The 20,084-nt window shown below is 34.3% G+C and overlaps 1 protein-coding gene across 2 annotated transcripts in view; it reads right to left on the bottom strand.

Moving 5' to 3' along the window:
* Window positions 1-2,682: 2,682 nt before the first annotated feature.
* The window catches only part of LOC149803367 (glutamyl aminopeptidase-like), a 66,140-nt gene continuing 48,738 nt past the window's right edge, over window positions 2,683-20,084 (bottom strand). The window contains exons 10-18 of one of the 2 annotated variants that reach the window (XM_089953076.1): window positions 16,607-16,686; window positions 14,305-14,441; window positions 11,269-11,472; window positions 8,276-8,352; window positions 6,982-7,089; window positions 5,906-6,076; window positions 5,100-5,240; window positions 4,286-4,367; window positions 2,683-3,003 (exon numbers count right to left, since the gene is read on the bottom strand). In XM_089953076.1, coding sequence (XP_089809202.1) covers window positions 2,857-3,003; window positions 4,286-4,367; window positions 5,100-5,240; window positions 5,906-6,076; window positions 6,982-7,089; window positions 8,276-8,352; window positions 11,269-11,472; window positions 14,305-14,441; window positions 16,607-16,686 — 1,147 coding nt within the window. In that variant the 3' untranslated portion in view covers window positions 2,683-2,856. The remainder of the gene's footprint in view (window positions 3,004-4,285; window positions 4,368-5,099; window positions 5,241-5,905; window positions 6,077-6,981; window positions 7,090-8,275; window positions 8,353-11,268; window positions 11,473-14,304; window positions 14,442-16,606; window positions 16,687-20,084) is intronic. The other variant, XM_089953077.1, reaches the window with a different exon arrangement.

Here is a 20,084-nt window from a genome sequence, read left to right as displayed (position 1 = left end):
AGGTATAGCTTAGATAATGCAATACATGCGTAGTGTTGTTGACGTATGGCTTAGCTATTGCAATAACTGGGTAGTGTTGTCCCAGTGAAGCTTAGATGATGCAATAACTGGGTAGTGTTGTCGATGTATAGCTTAGATAATGCAATAACTGGGTAGTGTTGTCGATGTATAGCTTAGATAATTCAATAATTGTGGATGGTGTTGTTGACGTATAGCTTAGATGATGCAATAACTGGGTAGTGTTCTCAACGTATGGCTTAGATAATGCAATAACTGGGTAGTGTTCTCAACGTATAGCTTAGATGATGCAATAACTGGGTAGTGTTCTCAACGTATGGCTTAGATAATGCAATACACGGGTAGTGTTTTTGAAGTATAGCTTAGATATTGCAATAACTGGGTAGTGTTGTCGACGTTCAGATTACATAATGCAATAACTGGGTAGTGTTGTCGACGTTTAGATTAGATAATGCAATAACTGGGTAGTGTTGTCAACATATAGCTTAGATAATGCAACAACCGGGTAGTGTTGTCAACGTAGAGTCCACACACACACACACACACATATATATATATATATATATATATACATATATATATATATATATATATATATATATATATATATATATATATATATATATATATATATATATATATATATATATATATATATATATATATATATATATATATATTATACAAACATGGATCATATGGTACAAGAGCTCGATCTTTAAACGTGTGACGAAGCCAAGATGAAATATATAATCAATGTACCACAAAATCAGATATATCGGATATTTACACAATAAAACACTGTTTTAATGTGTGTTTTAATTTTAAAAACGTTCAATCCAGTCTTGCTTCTGTATCGGAATTTTGGGGAGTATACTAACTTTTGTAGTCAGTCTTTCCCCCTCCTTTCATCCCCCGCCCCATTTCGGAAATTCGTTACAGTTTGTATCTTATTTTTACTCTCTTAATATAAATATTGCCATTTTAAGAAAACAGTGGAAGTTGGATAAACGAATCCATTGCCATACATTGCTTTTTCGACATATTGTAATCTATTGTATCTTGTGCGGCCACAAAGTAATGCTGAATGAGTTATGCAACACAGCGGCTTTTTCTTGATACTATAGTGTAGGGAACATACATTTTGAAGAGAGTGAATGATGTCGAGTCAAATATCTTTGGCAAAGAAATAATATTCAAGCTACAAAGATAATATAGTTCATACTTATTGCTCTAGCTCTTAAAACGTTCTTTTTTCTGGCCATCGGAATTATTTCTTTATTTACAGGTGTGGCATGGCATGACTGAAATTCTTACATTATACAGAAAAATATTTAGCAATTTTTCAGTCTGTCTGTCTCCTCTCTCTCTCTCTCTCTCTCTCTCTCTCTCCTCTCTCTCTCTCTCTATATATATATATATATATATATATATATATATATATATATATATAGAAAGACCTGTCACTACTGCAGGTTTGCGTATTTATTGGCTGGTGCACGCGTTACAAACTGTAATGTTGGCACTGGATAATCAACAGACACCCATTTGTCTTAATTAATTAATAATAAGCTAAACTTGAGGTATGTGTCTAGCTCAAGGAGCTCTTGGATATTTGCCGAATATATACATACTGAAATACATAACGTTATTTTTAATTTAAGGAATGAGAGATTAACAATACTACTCTGCCAATATAAGCGTGCGTGTGTTATAAAGTAAAATACACAACGTTATAAAAATACAACACAACACACTTTATTCGTACATGGCCGGGCTTGCTTAGGCTTGTTACATATCATGCATGTTTAAACGATTAGATTTACTCGAACGTCATAATTTTACCTCCAGTTTGAGTAGTTTGAGTACAGGATTGTTTCGTTTTTAAAAATCCTCTTTTTGTAGATATTATGTTTATAGTTCAAATGCCTAGTTATTAATCACGTGAAAATAATGACAACGCGCTGCTTGTATAGGTTTTCTAGAGCACTAAAAAAACCCACGTGTGATTCACCCTCAAACTGAAATGTTTTCTGAGTGCCCCTTCAACGTTTTATCACAGCAAACTGAAATATCCATACAATACCGTATTCAGAAGTTATTGTAGTTATTTTTCGTCTACACAGATGTTCGTATTTGCTTTACCTATATGTAAGAAACCCTTCGCAGTCTATATTTTATTTAAACACACACACACACACACACACACACACACACACACACACACACAGTGAAAACATCAATATTGTGCGCGAATGTAATAGAAACATTTCAAACTTAGTTCCGAATCAATTGCTGTAGGTTTGTATATCTGTAACAGAATGGATAGGGTAATTCCTTTGACATCTTTGTCGTGTACAAATAGGTAAGAAGACAATGCACTTCGGTACTATGGGGGATGCCATAGCTTGGCTTATAGGAAGCATGATAACGTTGTGTTGGTCATCTTACAGAAGGAGATGCACTATACTAACAAATTTATTTCTGCTCGAGTCATGTTTGGTCACTTTGGATACTGTATGGTTTTAATGGAAAGAAAAGGACAGGACAGAGCGCACACAAATACTAATTCCAGCATTCTAACACGTCTTTTCTGAAGAAACAAAACTTTGGATGACCACTTAAGAATTTTAATCGATGATTTCCTGTCCTGGGGTACATCTGGAACGTTTGAATTTGCTAAATGCGTCCTTATGTATACATTTTCTCGATGTCTGTAATTCACAAGTCATAAATCAAATGCAAGTGTTTTATTTAATTTACCTGATTACATCATAATAAGAAAAGATCTGTCATTATACCATGGTAAAGGTGACACTGTACTGTGCTGAATAAGTTTTATTTCACAGTCTTTTGCAACCAGTTAATAATTTTCTCCTTGTTTGTTTCCATCCAAGCTATGTTCGCCTCAATGCTTTCAAGGGCTTGTTGCCTCCCTCTACCACCTGCTCCTGCCTCTGGATATTTTGCAAAGAAGCCTTTCACCTGTCGTGAGAAAGTACACAAGAAAATTACTGGTATCCGAACTACTTAGAATTCATCGTAGAAAAGTTCGTGAACCAGCCCTAATGACAAGATGCCAGTGGAAAAATACTGCAATGACTAAAGTTCATAAGATTATTAACCACTTTAAGTTGAAGAAATGTGAATGTGTATTACTCTAAATGTGTAGGAGTCTTTGCTATCCATAATTTTCTTGATACAAGTCAGGGAAGGAATAAGACAGTGATACTTTATATTCTTATTCTTCACGAGAAGGAAATAAACTTGAATGTGGATGTCAATACTGTCTCATTGTTTTCCTTTATTAACAAATGTATCAGTAGAAGCCAACGATTTGAAAAATAATAAAAGATATATACTTTGAAGAGCTAATACTAAACGCAAAGTACTATACATACGTTTGTTGTAAAGGAATAAAAGGAATGGGAACTAAACCAGCAACAAGTAAAGACAGGAGGATACACCAAAACACCTGAATATGAAAAGAGGAAACTCCTGAATGCGACAAGAGCAAACGTCCAACTATCTGAATGTGGCAAGAGGAAACTCCCAACCACCCGAATGTGACAAAAGCAAACACCCAACCAGCTAAATGTGACAAGAGGAAACTCCCAACTACTTGAGTGCGACAAGAGCAAACTCACATCCACCTGATTGTAGCTGTAGCAATTACGAAAAGGATAATATTAAGTGAGGTTAAATGACCTTGAAAACTTTTTCTGTAGCATGTTTGTATATTAGGATGGAAGGGTCGGAAACATTTTGCGGGTATCCGGCAGGGTTGGTTTATACGGTCGGGTTTTTCCATTTCCATTTCGTCCGCGTTTCCCACCCACTCTTTCACGCCCAATTCTGTCAAGCATAAAATGTTTTTGTTTTACATAACTACAGGCGAAAGAGGGGGGCCTGACTCGGAAAGATCAATTATTTTTTCGTAAAAGCCGGCCGGGCCAGGTATTTCTGAGTAGTGCAAACCTGAGTGGCCGGTCCGGGTACCCATCCATTCCAATTTGTTATTAAAATATGTTGATAATATGTTACATTGTTAAATTAAAATATTTTTGTATATGATGGAGTAGGTGGATATTGAGAGTATAATTTTACGTGATGTTTTAAGATCAAATATATTTACCTGTACTAGCTGGAATCTTGTTTTCAAATGTCAACTATATTTACATATACTAGTTGGAACCTCCTATTCAAATATCAACCACATTTACCTGTACTAGTTGGAACATTGTATTCAAACGTCAACTATAATTACCTGTGCTAGTTGGAACCTTGTATTAAAATTAGAAATAACGCTTGGTATTAGTCTTCCGAAGTATCTTGAATACAACGTAAACCTATAAAGAAAATTGAAGATAAATACCTGTATTAAGGCAAATGCCAATAACACCATGCATAGTACATGCACATTCGTGTTATGAAATTATTTATGGAATTTGAATTATATTTACTTAATAATATCGTAGAGTTTCCTTTTTGTCAATGCTGATTTTCGAAGGAGATATATACGTTTTGATACACTGATGTTGAAACTCACAGAAATCTCTAACTAAACATACAGATGTATGGAAATAGGTGAAGCGATGTACACGTGCCAAACTTGACCTAAACGCACATGCACATGTGAGAGTAGTACAATAATGTGCATTTCTTTATGATACTGGAACAAATTTTCCCTGCGATTAGCAAAATTGTAATAGTACTGTAAAGAAATGACCTATTTGAATGTCCCGTGAAAATAAATGAGTATTTTGTTCAGGAATCCTAATATATGATCCAGTCATATTTTCAGAAAAACTTGTTTTGCTCCGTAAGTTCATTTTTATTAGACAAATTTAATCGTTCCCAACTATACAAATGGTTGCCTTGAATTTTTAAATTTCAATTGTCATTTTTCAATATGGCCAAAGATACGAAGGAAATATTTATGTAGATATAATATTTGCTTTTGCGGAGCATTTTCTCCAATTCTTGACAGGTATCGTTCTGCTACATCAAAGGCCCTACTAATTATCACATAGAATTTAATGTCCTTAGAAAAAAAAACCAGTATGTACTGAAAGGCGCACCTGTTCACCATGTAGATCCAGTTGTCCTGGATCCAATCCCAGACAAGTCCTCTACCAACCGGATTCTGAGAAATGTACGTCAAGACTGTCCAGAAATCCTGAGAACGGACTTTTTCTTCATCCTTTGCATACTCAATGAATCTTTAAAAATAGATGAAAAGTTGCAGTGGTTCGATTTGTTCCTTAAAAGAATTTTTCTTCACTACCTAAAGCTCACTACATATAAGCAAGTTTTGGGGTTTCAAGAGGATTTTCTCATATTCGTGACATCGTACCGGTTATTTTCTATTTAATAATGTACCAGTGGAAGTGCTGCAAACGTGAAATGTTTTCTTAACATTGGCTAGACTGTTGTACTAAAATAATTACAGAATGTCTAAGATGATTAAAACATATCTGATATATCATATCTTTCTTCTCGATAACATTTTCTCATCATTTTAAGAAAACAAGAGATACCCAAAACATTCATGCTTTAAAACTGAAGTTCTAATTGGGGCATAGGTTATTGCTAAACAACCTTTCGAGACTTTCACTACATTTTAATTTGTTTTATTAAGAGAGAGTAACACCATCAGAAAGTTTTTAATCCGAATGGCGAATGAGTAGAACTAATGGAATTTAAACATATTTTTGGACCAACTAAATGGAATGCGTTTTAATCATATTTTAAAGATCAACAAAATATTGACGGCACCTCATTTCTGACAACATGTGCCCTTTTCCTTGCACGGGGAAATTATGGATTTTTTTTCAAGAACAAATTACTACAGAAAAACAAATAGTTTAGTAACGACAGTGATTACCTGGCAAGAAGCCACGTTTCCTTGGTCTGTGCCAGTCCGTAAAGAAGCTTGATTTTCTCTTGCGGGACAGCTTCGTGCAGGTATCTGTTCCACAAGAAGTCCCAGTCGCTGACTTTTTCTGATCGCATCATACCATATGTGTACACGGCAGAGCGTAGATTTGGAGGGATTCTATAAAACAATGATAAAATTTGTTGGACGAAAACTGTTATTTATTTGAAATTTACGCAAAGAACCAGGCTATCTCAGCACTAGGAAGTCAGTTAAGAAAGATATGTAGAGCGTAGTGACCATCTTAAAAGCATGAAGGTTGTACTCGCTAAAGCGCTGGCGAATGATAAAGTACATAGTCATTTTACCGATAGAAATATCTACAGAAACAAACTTTGGGAAAAAATGTCTACTACTGAAGTACGAACGTGGGACAGAAAGACAGCGGTATTAACGCATGTTTCGTCCACATTCACGGCGCTTCTAATAAGCAATAAAACGTAAGGTCACTTCTACAACGTTGCACATCTATTGTTGTCCAAAACCATTTTACAAGAAAAGCTGTTTCAACCATACTGTATCGTTATGTGCCTTTTAGAGTAATAGTTATTTAAAAGGTCATTCATATCATTACATTAAAATCCGCCAGTTGCATTCAATATAAAATGCTTTACTTGTAATGAAACTCAATTATAGAACGTTCGAAATTGAAAGTATCACTGTGAATAGTGCAAAATATGGTCTAAATGAGAAAATAGAATATCAAAATTTATTTCATGATAAGTGATTCATTGTTATATATATATATATATATATATATATATATATATATATATATATATATATATATATATATATATATATATATATATATATATAAGTGACTGCATAATGGTCGATTAAAATTCTTAGGTGGTCATCCACGGTTGTTTCTTGAGGAAATACAGTGACTTAAAAAATGGATAGAATACAATTAACTTTCATCAGTGCCATGAACGTCATGGGAAAGATAACCTTTATCCATCAGATCTAAAACGTTATTACAAATAATCCTGATGTTTAATTTGTACAACTATGTGAATTACCTGAAACTTGTGTTCCGGATCCATGCCTGGAAATAGGCGTTCGCAGTATCCAAACACTCATCATTTCCGTTTCCGCAAGCTAGATTTATGATTTGCGACCTCAGTAATCTATTTAATGATGATGAAATTTTGTAAAAGATGCATGGATATTTTGAATAGCTTGTATCGTTTTTTGTATAAAATTTAAACATAATATCAATGATTTTAAATGAAATATTTTTGGATGACCTCGAAATTCTACTGCACAAATCAAGCTTTTTATTTAGTCTCTGGTTTGGTTCCCGAACTGTTTATGCTAGAATCAGCAAAATGATTGTTCACTATATTTATTTATGACAACAAAGCGACAGTGAATTCTACAATCATTCAGTCCAGCTTTTGTGTCAAACATTTTCAAGTTGCTATAGCTCGCAGAATAGTTTAAAACTGAGATGGCTTTTCCAATAATGAAGTTCACACTAAAGTCAAAATAAATGTGGGAATCCAAGCGATTAACCAGTAACGTCGGACAAATATAAAACATAAACGAGATAACACGTACATAAACTAAAGCGATTTTCAGTGTCTAGTTTAGTAACATAAGTATATGAGGATGTAAAAAATTAACTCAGAGGTTGATAAAACAAAGTTTAGATCCCTTTTCTCATTGCTCCAGTCTTGTTATAGGACGATCTGTACTAGACATAAAACCTTTTCCAACTCCAAAAGTATCATTGACCAATTAAAAAAACAAACCAACCAATCATCAAGCATGTTTAAAATCTGCGGAAAGCGTGTCTCGCTATTAAAATCCCGCACACTGTTTTTAGTTGCAAAGAGCGGCAATTCTCCAAAAATTGCACTAACCGAACTGGACGATCCGAGTGGATAAGACGCACGTTTTTAAATAGTTTTGGATTACAAAGAAGACGTTAGTCACATCAGTTTAGAATTGTTTTTGAGGATGTAATGTAGCTGTAGTAATAATGATAATAGAAAGAATATTTCATCGATATGAAGAACGAATACACAATGCAGATTAATATATCTGCTTAATAAATAGGTATGTGAACTAAAATAAAATATTTTCATCCTTGACAATATTAGGTTTCAAACCGAGAAGCAAATATTTAAGTGCAGACTAAAAGAGTATGCGGTTAGCAATGATTTATAAATGTCTGTTAGCTTGCTTTCCTCGAATCTCTCCCTAGTTTTGTTCATCCATTAGTTCTTTTGTCGCTGTCTCCATAAGCCAGTCTTTGATTCTACTGTTTTAATATATTCTAATATAGCTCTGAAATCATGGCGGTCTTACGTCTGCAGATGTGATCCAGTATCAGTCCAGTTACCTATCTTTGTCAAAATGGGACTGGCCTTTGACGAAATGTATCTCTGCAACAAAACGTAAATATTTTATTTCCAAAACTGTTTACCTGCCGATTAGGTCAAGCAACTAGATCGAAAGACGAAAGGGGTAGATCATGAGATACAGATGTTAAGAAGAAATAAAGGAAAATTGCAAAAACAGATGTTGTCTCGTTCAATCAGACCTCAAGCGTGACTCTGTGAGACCGTAACCATTCAAGGGTTTAGTAAAGGCCTATACAGATAATTGCAACGATGAAAACGAGGCTTACAAAACTTTAGTAAATTTGCTGATTGGCTGGCAGATTTATTAGCGTTCATAATAAAATAAACCTTAGATGACATAAATTGACAATTTCATATTTGTTTTCAGTTTTGGGCAGATGACATAAAATATGTTTCGATAATACACATTTAAGATTTCGCTCGAAAAGTTTTCAAACTCACCATGTAAAAGTAGGAAGTACTCTATGCTTTGATACGTTCTACCATCTCGAGAGTACGTTATAAACATGTTTTTATTTATCACTTATGCACAAAAGTGCTAGTAGATATAAATGTATAGATGGACAGAAGAAAAAAATAGGTGAGCAAATCTGCTGGTAACAATCAACTGTACAGACCATAAGCACACAGTCAGTTAAGGGCAAATCTCTCAGTTACTTAAGAGATTTGTTGAACGAGACTGAAGGCAGACGAAGAGTTAGAAAAAAGTAAAAATGGACAGAAAGACAAATAATATTCATACATTGCCGAAAACGGGTAATTTGAACATGAAGATTCGTATAAACCAGACTCTACAGCTACCGTAACAGGGAAGACTACATTACTAACAAAGAGTTCGACAAATGAAAGCACCGAGAAAGGAGACGGAGAAGTTAAATATACTAGGGCTCGACAGCTCTTAAAGCGACTCTTCCCCTTCTGAGTTTGTTTCTAATTTTAGTGAAGAAAGGTAAAATGAAAGGTATATACATGCTGAAATCAGGTGTTGCTTTCAAGCCATCCGATAAAATTCAGATTCCGCAAATATAGATATTAAATCTCATTATACAAGGTTAGTCATTCAGTAAATCCACTCACGACAGGAAGATATCATCGTAAGAGTAGGGTAAGATTTTTAATGACATTTTCAATTTGTTAAAAAAGTAACATTTTCGTGCTATAACATAGCCGAGTATCTCCGCATTTATCTTTAAAATACATGATGTTTTATTATTTAATTCTTCCAAGACAAGAATGTGAACGTACCAATATGCGTTCTATGGTAAATATTACCTAACATTGGGGAAACCGAATATTAAATGAAAATTGAATAAAATTATTTATTTCCGGTTTTATTTCAACTCAGATTAAGATTCAGTCACATTTTGTCATGTTTTGTCATAATTCGAAATTTATAAAACTATATGCGCAAAATATACTGAAAATGGTCCACTCTAGGGACAAATGCCCATATAAGTCTTACCTTGTCATTTTTAATTATATTTTAGTACCGAAAAGTGTGCTACATTTCTTATAAGCTTGGTATTATTCGTTATCGACATCTCCCTTGATCTCTAGGACCGGCATGTATGTTTGTGGACAGGTTTGTGTTTTCGGAATTGTACTTACGAAAACTGTGTTATACCATTTCATTCCTCCGTGAATATCATGCGGTGCAACATTCTTTGCTATTTACAAAAATACTGATTCTACCGGCAAGAAAATAATCTCGTCAAGAATTGTACAACTGTTTGCGGACCTGTCTTAATTGCCCGTCCTAGGACGCAAGTGGTAAAAAAAAAATCAACATGAAAAATAAAGAAAGGAAAAAAAAACATGAAAAAATTGGGATTAGCAAGTTTCAAAGAATGTTTGAACCTAAAAAACTTTTTTCTTATTTGAAAATGGGATGTAGCAGCGAGTTTCGAAATCGCGACCTCTTGTCTGGCAGCCGGGACACACAGAGGGACAAATGTGGGTGTTTTTATATAAAAACTAGAATGATTGCACATCCTACGACGAGAATAAAAAGAAATTTAAAAGAAAATAAAAGCTTGGGGTGAGAGAGTTTAAAAGAAAGTTTGAAGATAAAAACAAAAAATAAAAATATTTAAAAAATGTTTGGGGTTCCGCCGCGAGTTTCGAATTCCAGACCTCTTGTTTGGCAGCCGAGAAACACATACAAATGTGAGTGTTTACATATAAGATGGTATGCGGACACTTGTTCCTATAGGTTTCAACAGGTTCTGAACAGTCGTGTGATATAATGATTTTTCTTGCATGGATGCACAAGAATAATTGTCGTTGTGTTGGATTGTAAGTGCATATGAAAACATATGCATATGCAATGCACGATGTAATGTATAGCAACCCTTCTCTGTCATTAGGCCATGAATTTTAGGCATACACTTTCAAATAATCACAGCATAAACTATATATTGTAATTCATTTTAACCGAGAGGGGTACCTAGATTACAATAATTACAAATAGGTAAAACAATATTGAACTAACTGCCACTTAATCAAACAAGTTAACTTTGTTTAGGTTAAAAATTTCACCAGAAAATGATGAAGTCGAAGAAATTTCAAAACCAATTCGAAAGAACCACTATAAGTATCCACGAAAGTACACACGCACATGTGTTTTCACACCGTAGTGCTCATATTCATATAACGGTCATTGATGTTACCGATGACAAACTTACCTTGTAAAACTTAATGTGTAGGGGGCTAATTCAAAATTTGTTTTTGATTAACCATTTGTACATATTTTACCCAATATAATGTATGTACTCCTACGAGTAAGAGTTATTTACAATGTATAGTTACTGCGGTACTCACATGAAGTCCCATGGCCAATAAATATGACGTACTGACCATCAAGGGCACATTAACCTTAAATAACAGAATTGTGCATTTATTCCGTAACGCATTCTTCAAAACGGAATTGACAAATACCTGCCAGAGTCCAAAGTGAGGAGTAAAAGAGAACATTCTGGAAATGAAGTTTAAGCCTTCTGCAGCGCTTTTCCACGGGGCGTAATCCATTTCAACATCTAAGTATGACGTCATTCCCAAGGCCAGTTCGTAGTCTATATATCCAGCACGTGCTAAATTAAAAGCGTCATCAATCAAACCTGACCTATCCGCTGGGGATAAAATCTAAAAATAACAAAATAGAAAAGATAAAATAAACTAGGAATATTTTGTTTTCAAGAAAAGACTATAAATCAACAATCACAAGTGGTGGATCGGGGTGGGGGGTGGGAAGTTGCATAGCACGTGTCCCAAACCCCATGTAGTTACCGCCTACCCCCTTCCAGGCAGCTTATACCCTCTTCCCGTTTTAAAACGAAAAGCATCAAGGCTGTAATAAGTATATAAAACTTATTACTTTCATTCACTGATTTATAATTTCTAGCTCGAATGTCACCAAGCGGTCCCGAATATTGTCGTCTTCTGTAAGTTTCAAAACTAACGGAATTTCAACGCTAACACGGAGTCCATATTTGTGTGGGCGAGTCTGGTTTTCACACAAAAGTAATGATGTAGATAATAGTGTTTCGTAAGCTCCGAATAATTCCATAAATTTCCGAAACACTAAAACGTAACGGCATATTTTATCTCCATTTTCAAATTATTTGGAAATATTAGGAGACAATGCATACATAGAATGCAGAATACGCTGGTTTATATATATATATATATATATATATATATATATATATATATATATATATATATATATATATATATATATATATATATATATATATATATATATATATATATATATATATATATATATATATATATGTGTGTGTGTGTGTGTGTGTGTGTGTGTGTGTGTAGGCCTTGCTTCCACCACTTCAATGGAAATGGACTCTTCCAGCAAACGGAAGCGACACTGAGCATGTCCCTCTTTTACAATTAAAACTTCCGCTTGGTTTGAAACGAGAAGATGCCAGTGTTAGGGACGGCTTAGCGACAATCGAGTAAAAATGTAAAAATCAATGAATAAAATGAGCAATTTTTGTGCATGTTTATATCCTTGATGTTTTCCTTTGTTAAATCAGCATTGAAGTAAAATGTGCGGGGAGGAGGAAGGGGTAGGTAGGCGGAAAGTATAGGTTATGGTCATAGAGTACTACATACCCATAATGTGAGGTCAAACTAGAACTGGGTTAATTAAGTGTGAACGATAATATACTGCTGCAGAATATCAATATGTTTTATAGGCTCTTTCTAGCAAGGTTTTAAATAGTAACCGTTAGAGTGCTACTTGGCCATTTTAACATTTTTTAGTCTTATCTTTTCGCACTAAATCTTCTTATTTGAAAATGTAATTTGAAATAATATGCATTAACATAATAGGCAATATACATATTCGGGACCCCGGGTGACCGAGTAGTCTAAAGCGCTCGCCATCATATGACACTGCTATCTCACCTCTGTCCGCTAGGATTCGAGACTCGGCTATGCTAATGTTTGTATGTGAAAAAGCTGCCATTAGATTCCCGTGGGTCGGTGGTTCTTACCGGGGTTTTCCCGAGTTCTTCCTACACCAGTTATACTAGCCGCCATGTATAACCGTTCTTGCGCACAGAAATAGCGTTAAGCCCAAAACAACAACAATAGCAGCAGCAAAAGCAACAACAACACAAATATGCATATTAAAATGTGATCATAAAAATATATACAGAACGCTTGTGCAAATATATGTAAACCATAATATAATGAACAATTATATTCATAGGTAAAATATAACAAATTATTGTATTGTACACCTTCTGTTGTTTAGTCAATACTAATCGTTCATTCATGTCAGGGGACTGTTTGTTATAATTAGATACTGCATAGTTTATCAATCAAACTCACGAGTGTAGGCTATACTCGAATCCAAAAGATCAATATTGGATGGTGAAAACCTACGATGTATCATAAAGGGGGACAAATGTTGTCGCTGGATTCCTATAGTTATTTCCCTTGCCAAGTATTTGCTCGTCGTACATTCATATAATACCTAGGATCGTTCATACTGTACATTTCTTTCACAATAACAATTCGAATTTTGATATTTATGTTTGAAAAAAGTCACCGCATCGACAAGACCCATACACGTTCACAAAATCTTAAAATAAAAGTTCAGTATATCTTATAAGAAACTCTGTCTGTAAATGCAACAACAGGATTTATCAACACAAATGAACGTATAGACAATATAACTTTATTCTTGTTCGTTTTGTATTAGATATAAGTAAGGATAATTATTCTTATAGTTTCAAATTTTACTGCGGAGTAAGTGTCTTGTTATACATTTTGGGTTCAGAGGAGATTATGAAATAAAATTTGGAAATAAGCCCCATTATTATATTAAGAGAATGACAAGTGTGGCAGCAGCAGCAACAACAACACCAATAACTACCATCACTACTATTATGCAACTAAATTAACAACAAGAACGACACCAATAATAATAATAATAATAATAATAGCTAAAATCGTCGTCATCATCATGATCATCATTATCATCAGGAGAGAATCTTGCCGATTTAACTTTTTATGGCATATGGTACTTTGTATCAAGTTGTCTCTCATACTAATTTTCGCATACCTTTTGACATAAATTATTGTTTTGAAGTTATAGTACCAGGGACATGTGCACGCGTACGTACGAGTCCCTAATTAAACAAAACAGTGATAAATTAACACAAAACTCTACATTGGCCGAATTTGGAGAATAAAGGATATACGTTAGGTGTATAATGAAAAGATCGCTCTCTTAAGACTAAAAATATTCCCTAATATTTTATTATTTTATAGTGTTTGGATCGCATCGGAAAGCGTGTTGCGTAACGTTTCATGAACTGAACTTGCGATATCTAGGGTTATTGCCAAAGAGGCAATAAAAAGATGCCGCGTTAGCGTAAAGATACCGCGTTAGCGTAAAGTCTTACTTTGTGTGTACCTTAAATTGCTTGTAACATAACTTACTGTTATATTCGTTTTAAGCGCTTTCGGGAAACGTCGCCAAATTATATCCGGATAGTTCACTCTGTAGTAACCCATCTGATTCAAATTAAGTTTGATCCATGTGTCAGCACTTAAGTCCAATTTTAGAGGAAAAGACACTGAAACAATAAAAAATATATTATTGAGACAGCAAAGTAAGGATTAGACAATGTGAGATAAATAAAATAGGTTCGCAAACATATCACTATCTGTTGTACAGCCTGTTGTAATCGTAGAACTTAATGTTGGATTGCATGGGACAATCACAGTGTATTACATTCCGACACGTGGAAAAAGTGCAAGGGACAGTCGCTTGTATTCCATTTAGACATGTTTAAAAGTGCATAGCGCAATAGCAGTGTATTCCTATGTTGAAAGGTGCATGAGACGTGTTTAGATGCCTGTTTTTAAGTACCTCTTTTATCCTTGGTAGAAATATATAATCCATGACATATTCAAAGAGAGAGGCCAACAATGAATTAATTACAGTAAGAGGCATATACATATTTTCTACATTAATAATCGAATGTGTAAGCTTAGTGAATAGACTGATATAGACTTTGTTATGTCAAGAAACAAAATTTGTCCCCTTCTGTCACTTTCCTGTTTATTGCTGTGATTATTGAGTGCTGGTTGATGAAAGTAATGAAACCATTTCTCCTGTTTGGGGGCCGTAAGAAAAAGAAGAAAAAAAAACCACCGAAAAAGAATGAAAGAAAAAAAAAATGATGACACAAAAATAGAAATCCTCTTGTTCATGATTGAAACCATGGCATGATTCAAGATACATTCGATTGCAAGGGTGAGTCAAGATACATTCGATTGCAAGGGTGAGTAAAGATACATTCGATTGCGAGTATGATTCAAGATACATTCGATTGCAAGGGTGAGTCAAGATACATTCGATTGCAAGGATGATTCAAGATACGTTCGATTGCGATGAGCAGTCGATGCCGCAGAAATGTTCACTTTTAAGGTCATCGGTAAAGGTCGAAATGAGCAGTTGTAATTCAAACTTAAAAGTCATGTTGGTCCATTGTGTGGGGAAAGATTCACTCACGCTATGCGTCTAAACGCATTACACTTTGTTCCCGACATATATGTGTATGTAATACATCACATGGTGGGACTCTCGCGCGTGTGTGTGTGTGTAGAGCTATAGAATCGAGGGACCTTAACTTATACTGCTGATTTAGATTTTGCCAATTTACGTGTACGAATATATTTTGTGTCTGGTAGAATGTATGCTTTATTATGGTTATGGCGATGAAGAGAGTTGAGTATTTTACAGAAAGTTCCACGGATTGTGGGTCGTATGTACATGTGTCAAAATATCCAAACTTAAAATAATGGTATCATAGTTAGTTGTCTGTCGTAGACAGTGACGGACGATTGCATTCTAATTATTCGATATAGAAAATCATTTTTTTCTTGATGTTGGGATCATTTTCAGAACATCGGAAAAATTAGTAATCTAGACGACGTCTAATTTTTGATATTCACACATTTCGTATGACTAAATACATTACAAAGAAGGAAAAATAAAAATACACACTATGTTATGTCTTTATAGCATCTTTGTAAGCTGATATACATAAATATTACAATGGATTAAACATACTAAAATCAGTTTGAATTAGTAAGTACATAATATGACAATAAATTAATACCTCTGTTTATAAGCTCATATTTCACTAAGATTTGAATTTCAACTCCTTCGGTGGTAAGTCACTTCGACTGTGCAACCACACTACTCTGACAGAATAGGTTAAATTCCCGTGGAGGAGCAACACTTGTGTTTTTTATTAATTGAGCACACATGTTCGTTATTGTCAATTACAACAACAACTCTTCCCAGGTTACAACATTTTAATAGTATCATTTAATGTCAGCAGAGAAGATAATGTACGAAATATTTTAACTGTCCAGACAAATGTATAATATTTTATTCATTTAAAATGAGAAATCACCCCAGTGATACTTCAATTTTGGCCATTTTGCTCACTTCCTGTGAGCCATAATTTTAATGATGACTGTACTAAGCAAATGATAGGGTAAGCAACCCATAAGGATCGAAATGAATGAAGTAAGCGACACTTTTTTTTAATTATATACATGTGTTAGTATTAGAGCCAAACGAATACAACGCCAAATATATACAGGGACAGTAACAAAAAAAACAAAAAACTATTTTTCTGACCGTGACTAATTTGAATAAATTTCCGCTCTTCAAGCCATCTTTTGTTTTGTACAAAACAATCCGTTCTGCTTCAATGCACGTTACCTCTTTCTTGTCCATGAATCCAGCAGTTACCGGTCTCACCCGTACTGGTGGCGTAGTCAACCTTAAAGATCCATTTGTATCTGCAATGAAAAGATTCAACTCTTATGGGTTATGAATGCAAGAGACAGTCATTTTTTGATCATACTATCTGGACAATGCCTATTTCCTATGTAGTCTTATGTAACCCATCATAAAGTACACGTTTGCCTCACCGCGTTTCCATCTTATCGTGATTATATTGCGTTGTTGGAAGGAATTCGTTTTCTCGTCATATTTTCTGTTCGTGCCCGAGACGGAGAGGCCACGTGTTACTATTACCTTCTTCAATATGACATTTGATAAAGGCATGTGATTCTAAGTAAACAAATATATGTCTTTTAATTAAAGTTATTTTACACAAATTATCTTCCCTATGTTTTTTCAATGTTTAAATTTAAATATATTAAATTATATCATTTTCTTCCGCAGCCCATACTACAAAAAATCTGAATGCACATTTAAGTACAATTTTGTGACGGATGACAATAAATAAATTGATTTTTATATCAATGAGTAAAATATTGCTGTGAGTATATACTTTCATTAATGACAATGTTTTAGTTTTAGTGAAGTAAGCACTCCAGTTAGGTATCACTTGGAGTGGCAAATTCTTTGACTTGGGTTTGTTTTTGATTTTTTTTTTACCCTCGACACATTATTGTGCCATTTTTTGGAGCCTTGGACTCCCCAACAACAGTTTATGAGAAAATATAAAATAAACGCTATTCATAATAGTGCGTTCAAGATACTGGATTAAACTATAGTTAGTATACATGTGCCAGAGTTTTTTCTTCATTTTTTTTTTTGGGGGGGGGGGTGTAGAGAGAGAGAGAGAGAGAGAGAGAGAGAGAGAGAGAGAGAGAGATACATATATATAAAATGTACACATGCAAACATTTGTGTATGTCCTTAAATTAAGTTTTTGTTTGATATCCCTTTTCATTTCGTAACGTTTAAGGCAAATCTTGGATACAGCTTTGTCTGCTTCTACACTTGGAAATCTCTTCCCCGATCATCGTATCGCCGTCTCCCAGGAAAATCAAAATCATTCATCTCCTAATCAGTAGTCTGCAGACTTTAGGGTAACAGCTGGATATTGGCCATTTGGCATCTTTGATTGATTTCAAGATAAGTAAAGCAGCAGCTATAGGAAACGTTTCATAAAACTCGTATATGGCAATTCTATGCGTACATGAATCAACCATACGCAAACGAGAGATAATCTTAGGAGAAGGATACAATCTCCAGATTTAAATTAACTTTCTTCGCCTAAGAAGTGTTGATTTATTAGTACAATACAGCATTTCCTTCGACACCAAACCAATTATGTATGAATATATCAACACACCAAAAAATGAAATCCAAACTTTACTGCGCAGTTCACCAGCTAACTCATATAAAGATATGACAACATTGAAATAATAATTCGATAGTCAAAGCGCTGCAAGACTCAAGCATATCATATTACAAAAGTCGATATTCGCTAGGGCATTAAGACATATGTCAGAAAAATCGATATTAACAGTGCCGTATAGCCAGTTATTTTTTTAAATAGCGCAGCACGTCTTTGGTGCTAATTGAAACACAATAAAATAATTGTGGATGAGAAAAAGCCATCAGTCTGACACTGCAAAATTTAATAACAGGATTGATATAAAGCGAATGGTGGAGCTCTGTATGCGTATGTCCAGCATGAGAACTAACGTAGATGTTTTGCCTTATCAGATCACAGAGAACACCAAACTGAATTATTCACTTAAAGCTTCACAATTTATTTTACGGTGCTCGGATGATTGTACAAACCGAAGTACGCGTAAGAAAAAAAAAAAAAAAAACTATTCTCTTAACTTACTCAAGTTTGGGGATTTTTCAGTGCAAGCATTGTACCATGTTTATCATTTCTTCCTTTTAGTATGACATAAAATCTCACTATAGTAGGGGTGTGCTAGTGCATATAGATTATTATGAAATGATAACACCTCTTGTTATGCTAACGAATATCACGTTTTGTGGGGAATAAATGCGCTGATGAATATCGTCTTATGTTACGTGTCTAGGCTCGAATAAACAGTAATACAAGAAAGAGTGAAAACAACAAGCTTTGAAAAATACAATAATTTATTTCCCTGGAAAATTCTGTAAAATTGAAAAAATATGAAGTTACAGTTTTAAGAATCAAATCCAAAATGAATCCAAGAATAATCATCCAATAAAATTTTTGAAGTCCTAATGATAAAATGTTCTAATGATTTCAAGTTCGAGTCCTGACGAAGAATCCAAGATGGAAGACGATGACATATGATGTAATATGTAGTGTTGAAGTCTACAGTTCCTTGTAGAAGCAAGAAATATCTCTCCAGTTTTGGAAATCAGAACATTTTTTTTTTTATAAAAGCTGTCTTCGTTAAGGAATTTCACACGACCACACGTATTTTCCAGGAAACAAAGAATTAATCCTTTTGAATCCACGTAATTTGATATAACTCCAAACAGCACAACATACAACTTCCAGAGTAAGAGCCCAAATACTACTGAGAATATCTCTCCAAAATATTGGTTACAGCGTATTTTACAACGCCAAAAGGGGTCACGTGATCATGTTTCAGAACCTCGTCGAAATTATGTAAAGATCACGTACACCCTGTGTGGCCCTGACGAAAACCAAAAATTTTACTCTAAGAAAAAAAAAATTGTTTACATCTTAAATCAGTAGTCCCATCATGACCTCGACAGCAACCAATCATTTAAAAAATTAGAACTTATTTACGTGGTTTCTACTAATTTTGAATCAAAGTCAGGAGCTAGGTCAACATCTGTTGTTTACAAAATGAACAGTCAAGGTCAAACTATTTTCTGGATACATCTCCAGTGAATACATTTACATTACAATAGCATGTAATGAAAAATAAAAAATCTAAAACCGACAAACAAACAATTAAATTGAAATAAATATATATTAGATCAGATATAATTAAATCAAATATACATAACAATCGTTCTTTGTATGCAGTCCTACCGTTATAAAAACGACAGCTGGAAGGTGGGGATTTTGAAATAATGTGACTCAAATTTAACAGTCTCAGATTCTTTGAAAAATGAAAGAAGTGATTTAGCAATATTACGGGTATATACATCACCAAGTTCAGCAATGGGATTTACGGTCTAGATACCTATAAAGCAGTAGCAGCAAAGAGACTGGGCCCACCAACTATTTCGTCCAACAGGACCATCTATCGAAAACTTTTCTGATAGAAGTTCTTATTTCACAAAAATAACCCTTCTATCCAGAAACCATGATGACTAAATCCTCTTTTCTGGATAGAAGGGTTATTTCGACAGCGATAACTCACTATAAAAAATGTTTCTTCACGTGGTGACGTCGACGAAACACTTTGTGGTCCAGTCTCTCTGCTGCTATCATGTAAAATATTTTAGGATT

Source organism: Sinohyriopsis cumingii, chromosome 3 (assembly GCF_028554795.1).
Source record: "Sinohyriopsis cumingii isolate HCF-2022 chromosome 3, ASM2855479v2, whole genome shotgun sequence".
In the NCBI taxonomy this organism is placed as follows: domain Eukaryota; kingdom Metazoa; phylum Mollusca; class Bivalvia; order Unionida; family Unionidae; genus Sinohyriopsis; species Sinohyriopsis cumingii.
Note: the sequence above shows the minus strand (reverse complement) of the source record. Positions and strands in the feature narration are given on the sequence as shown.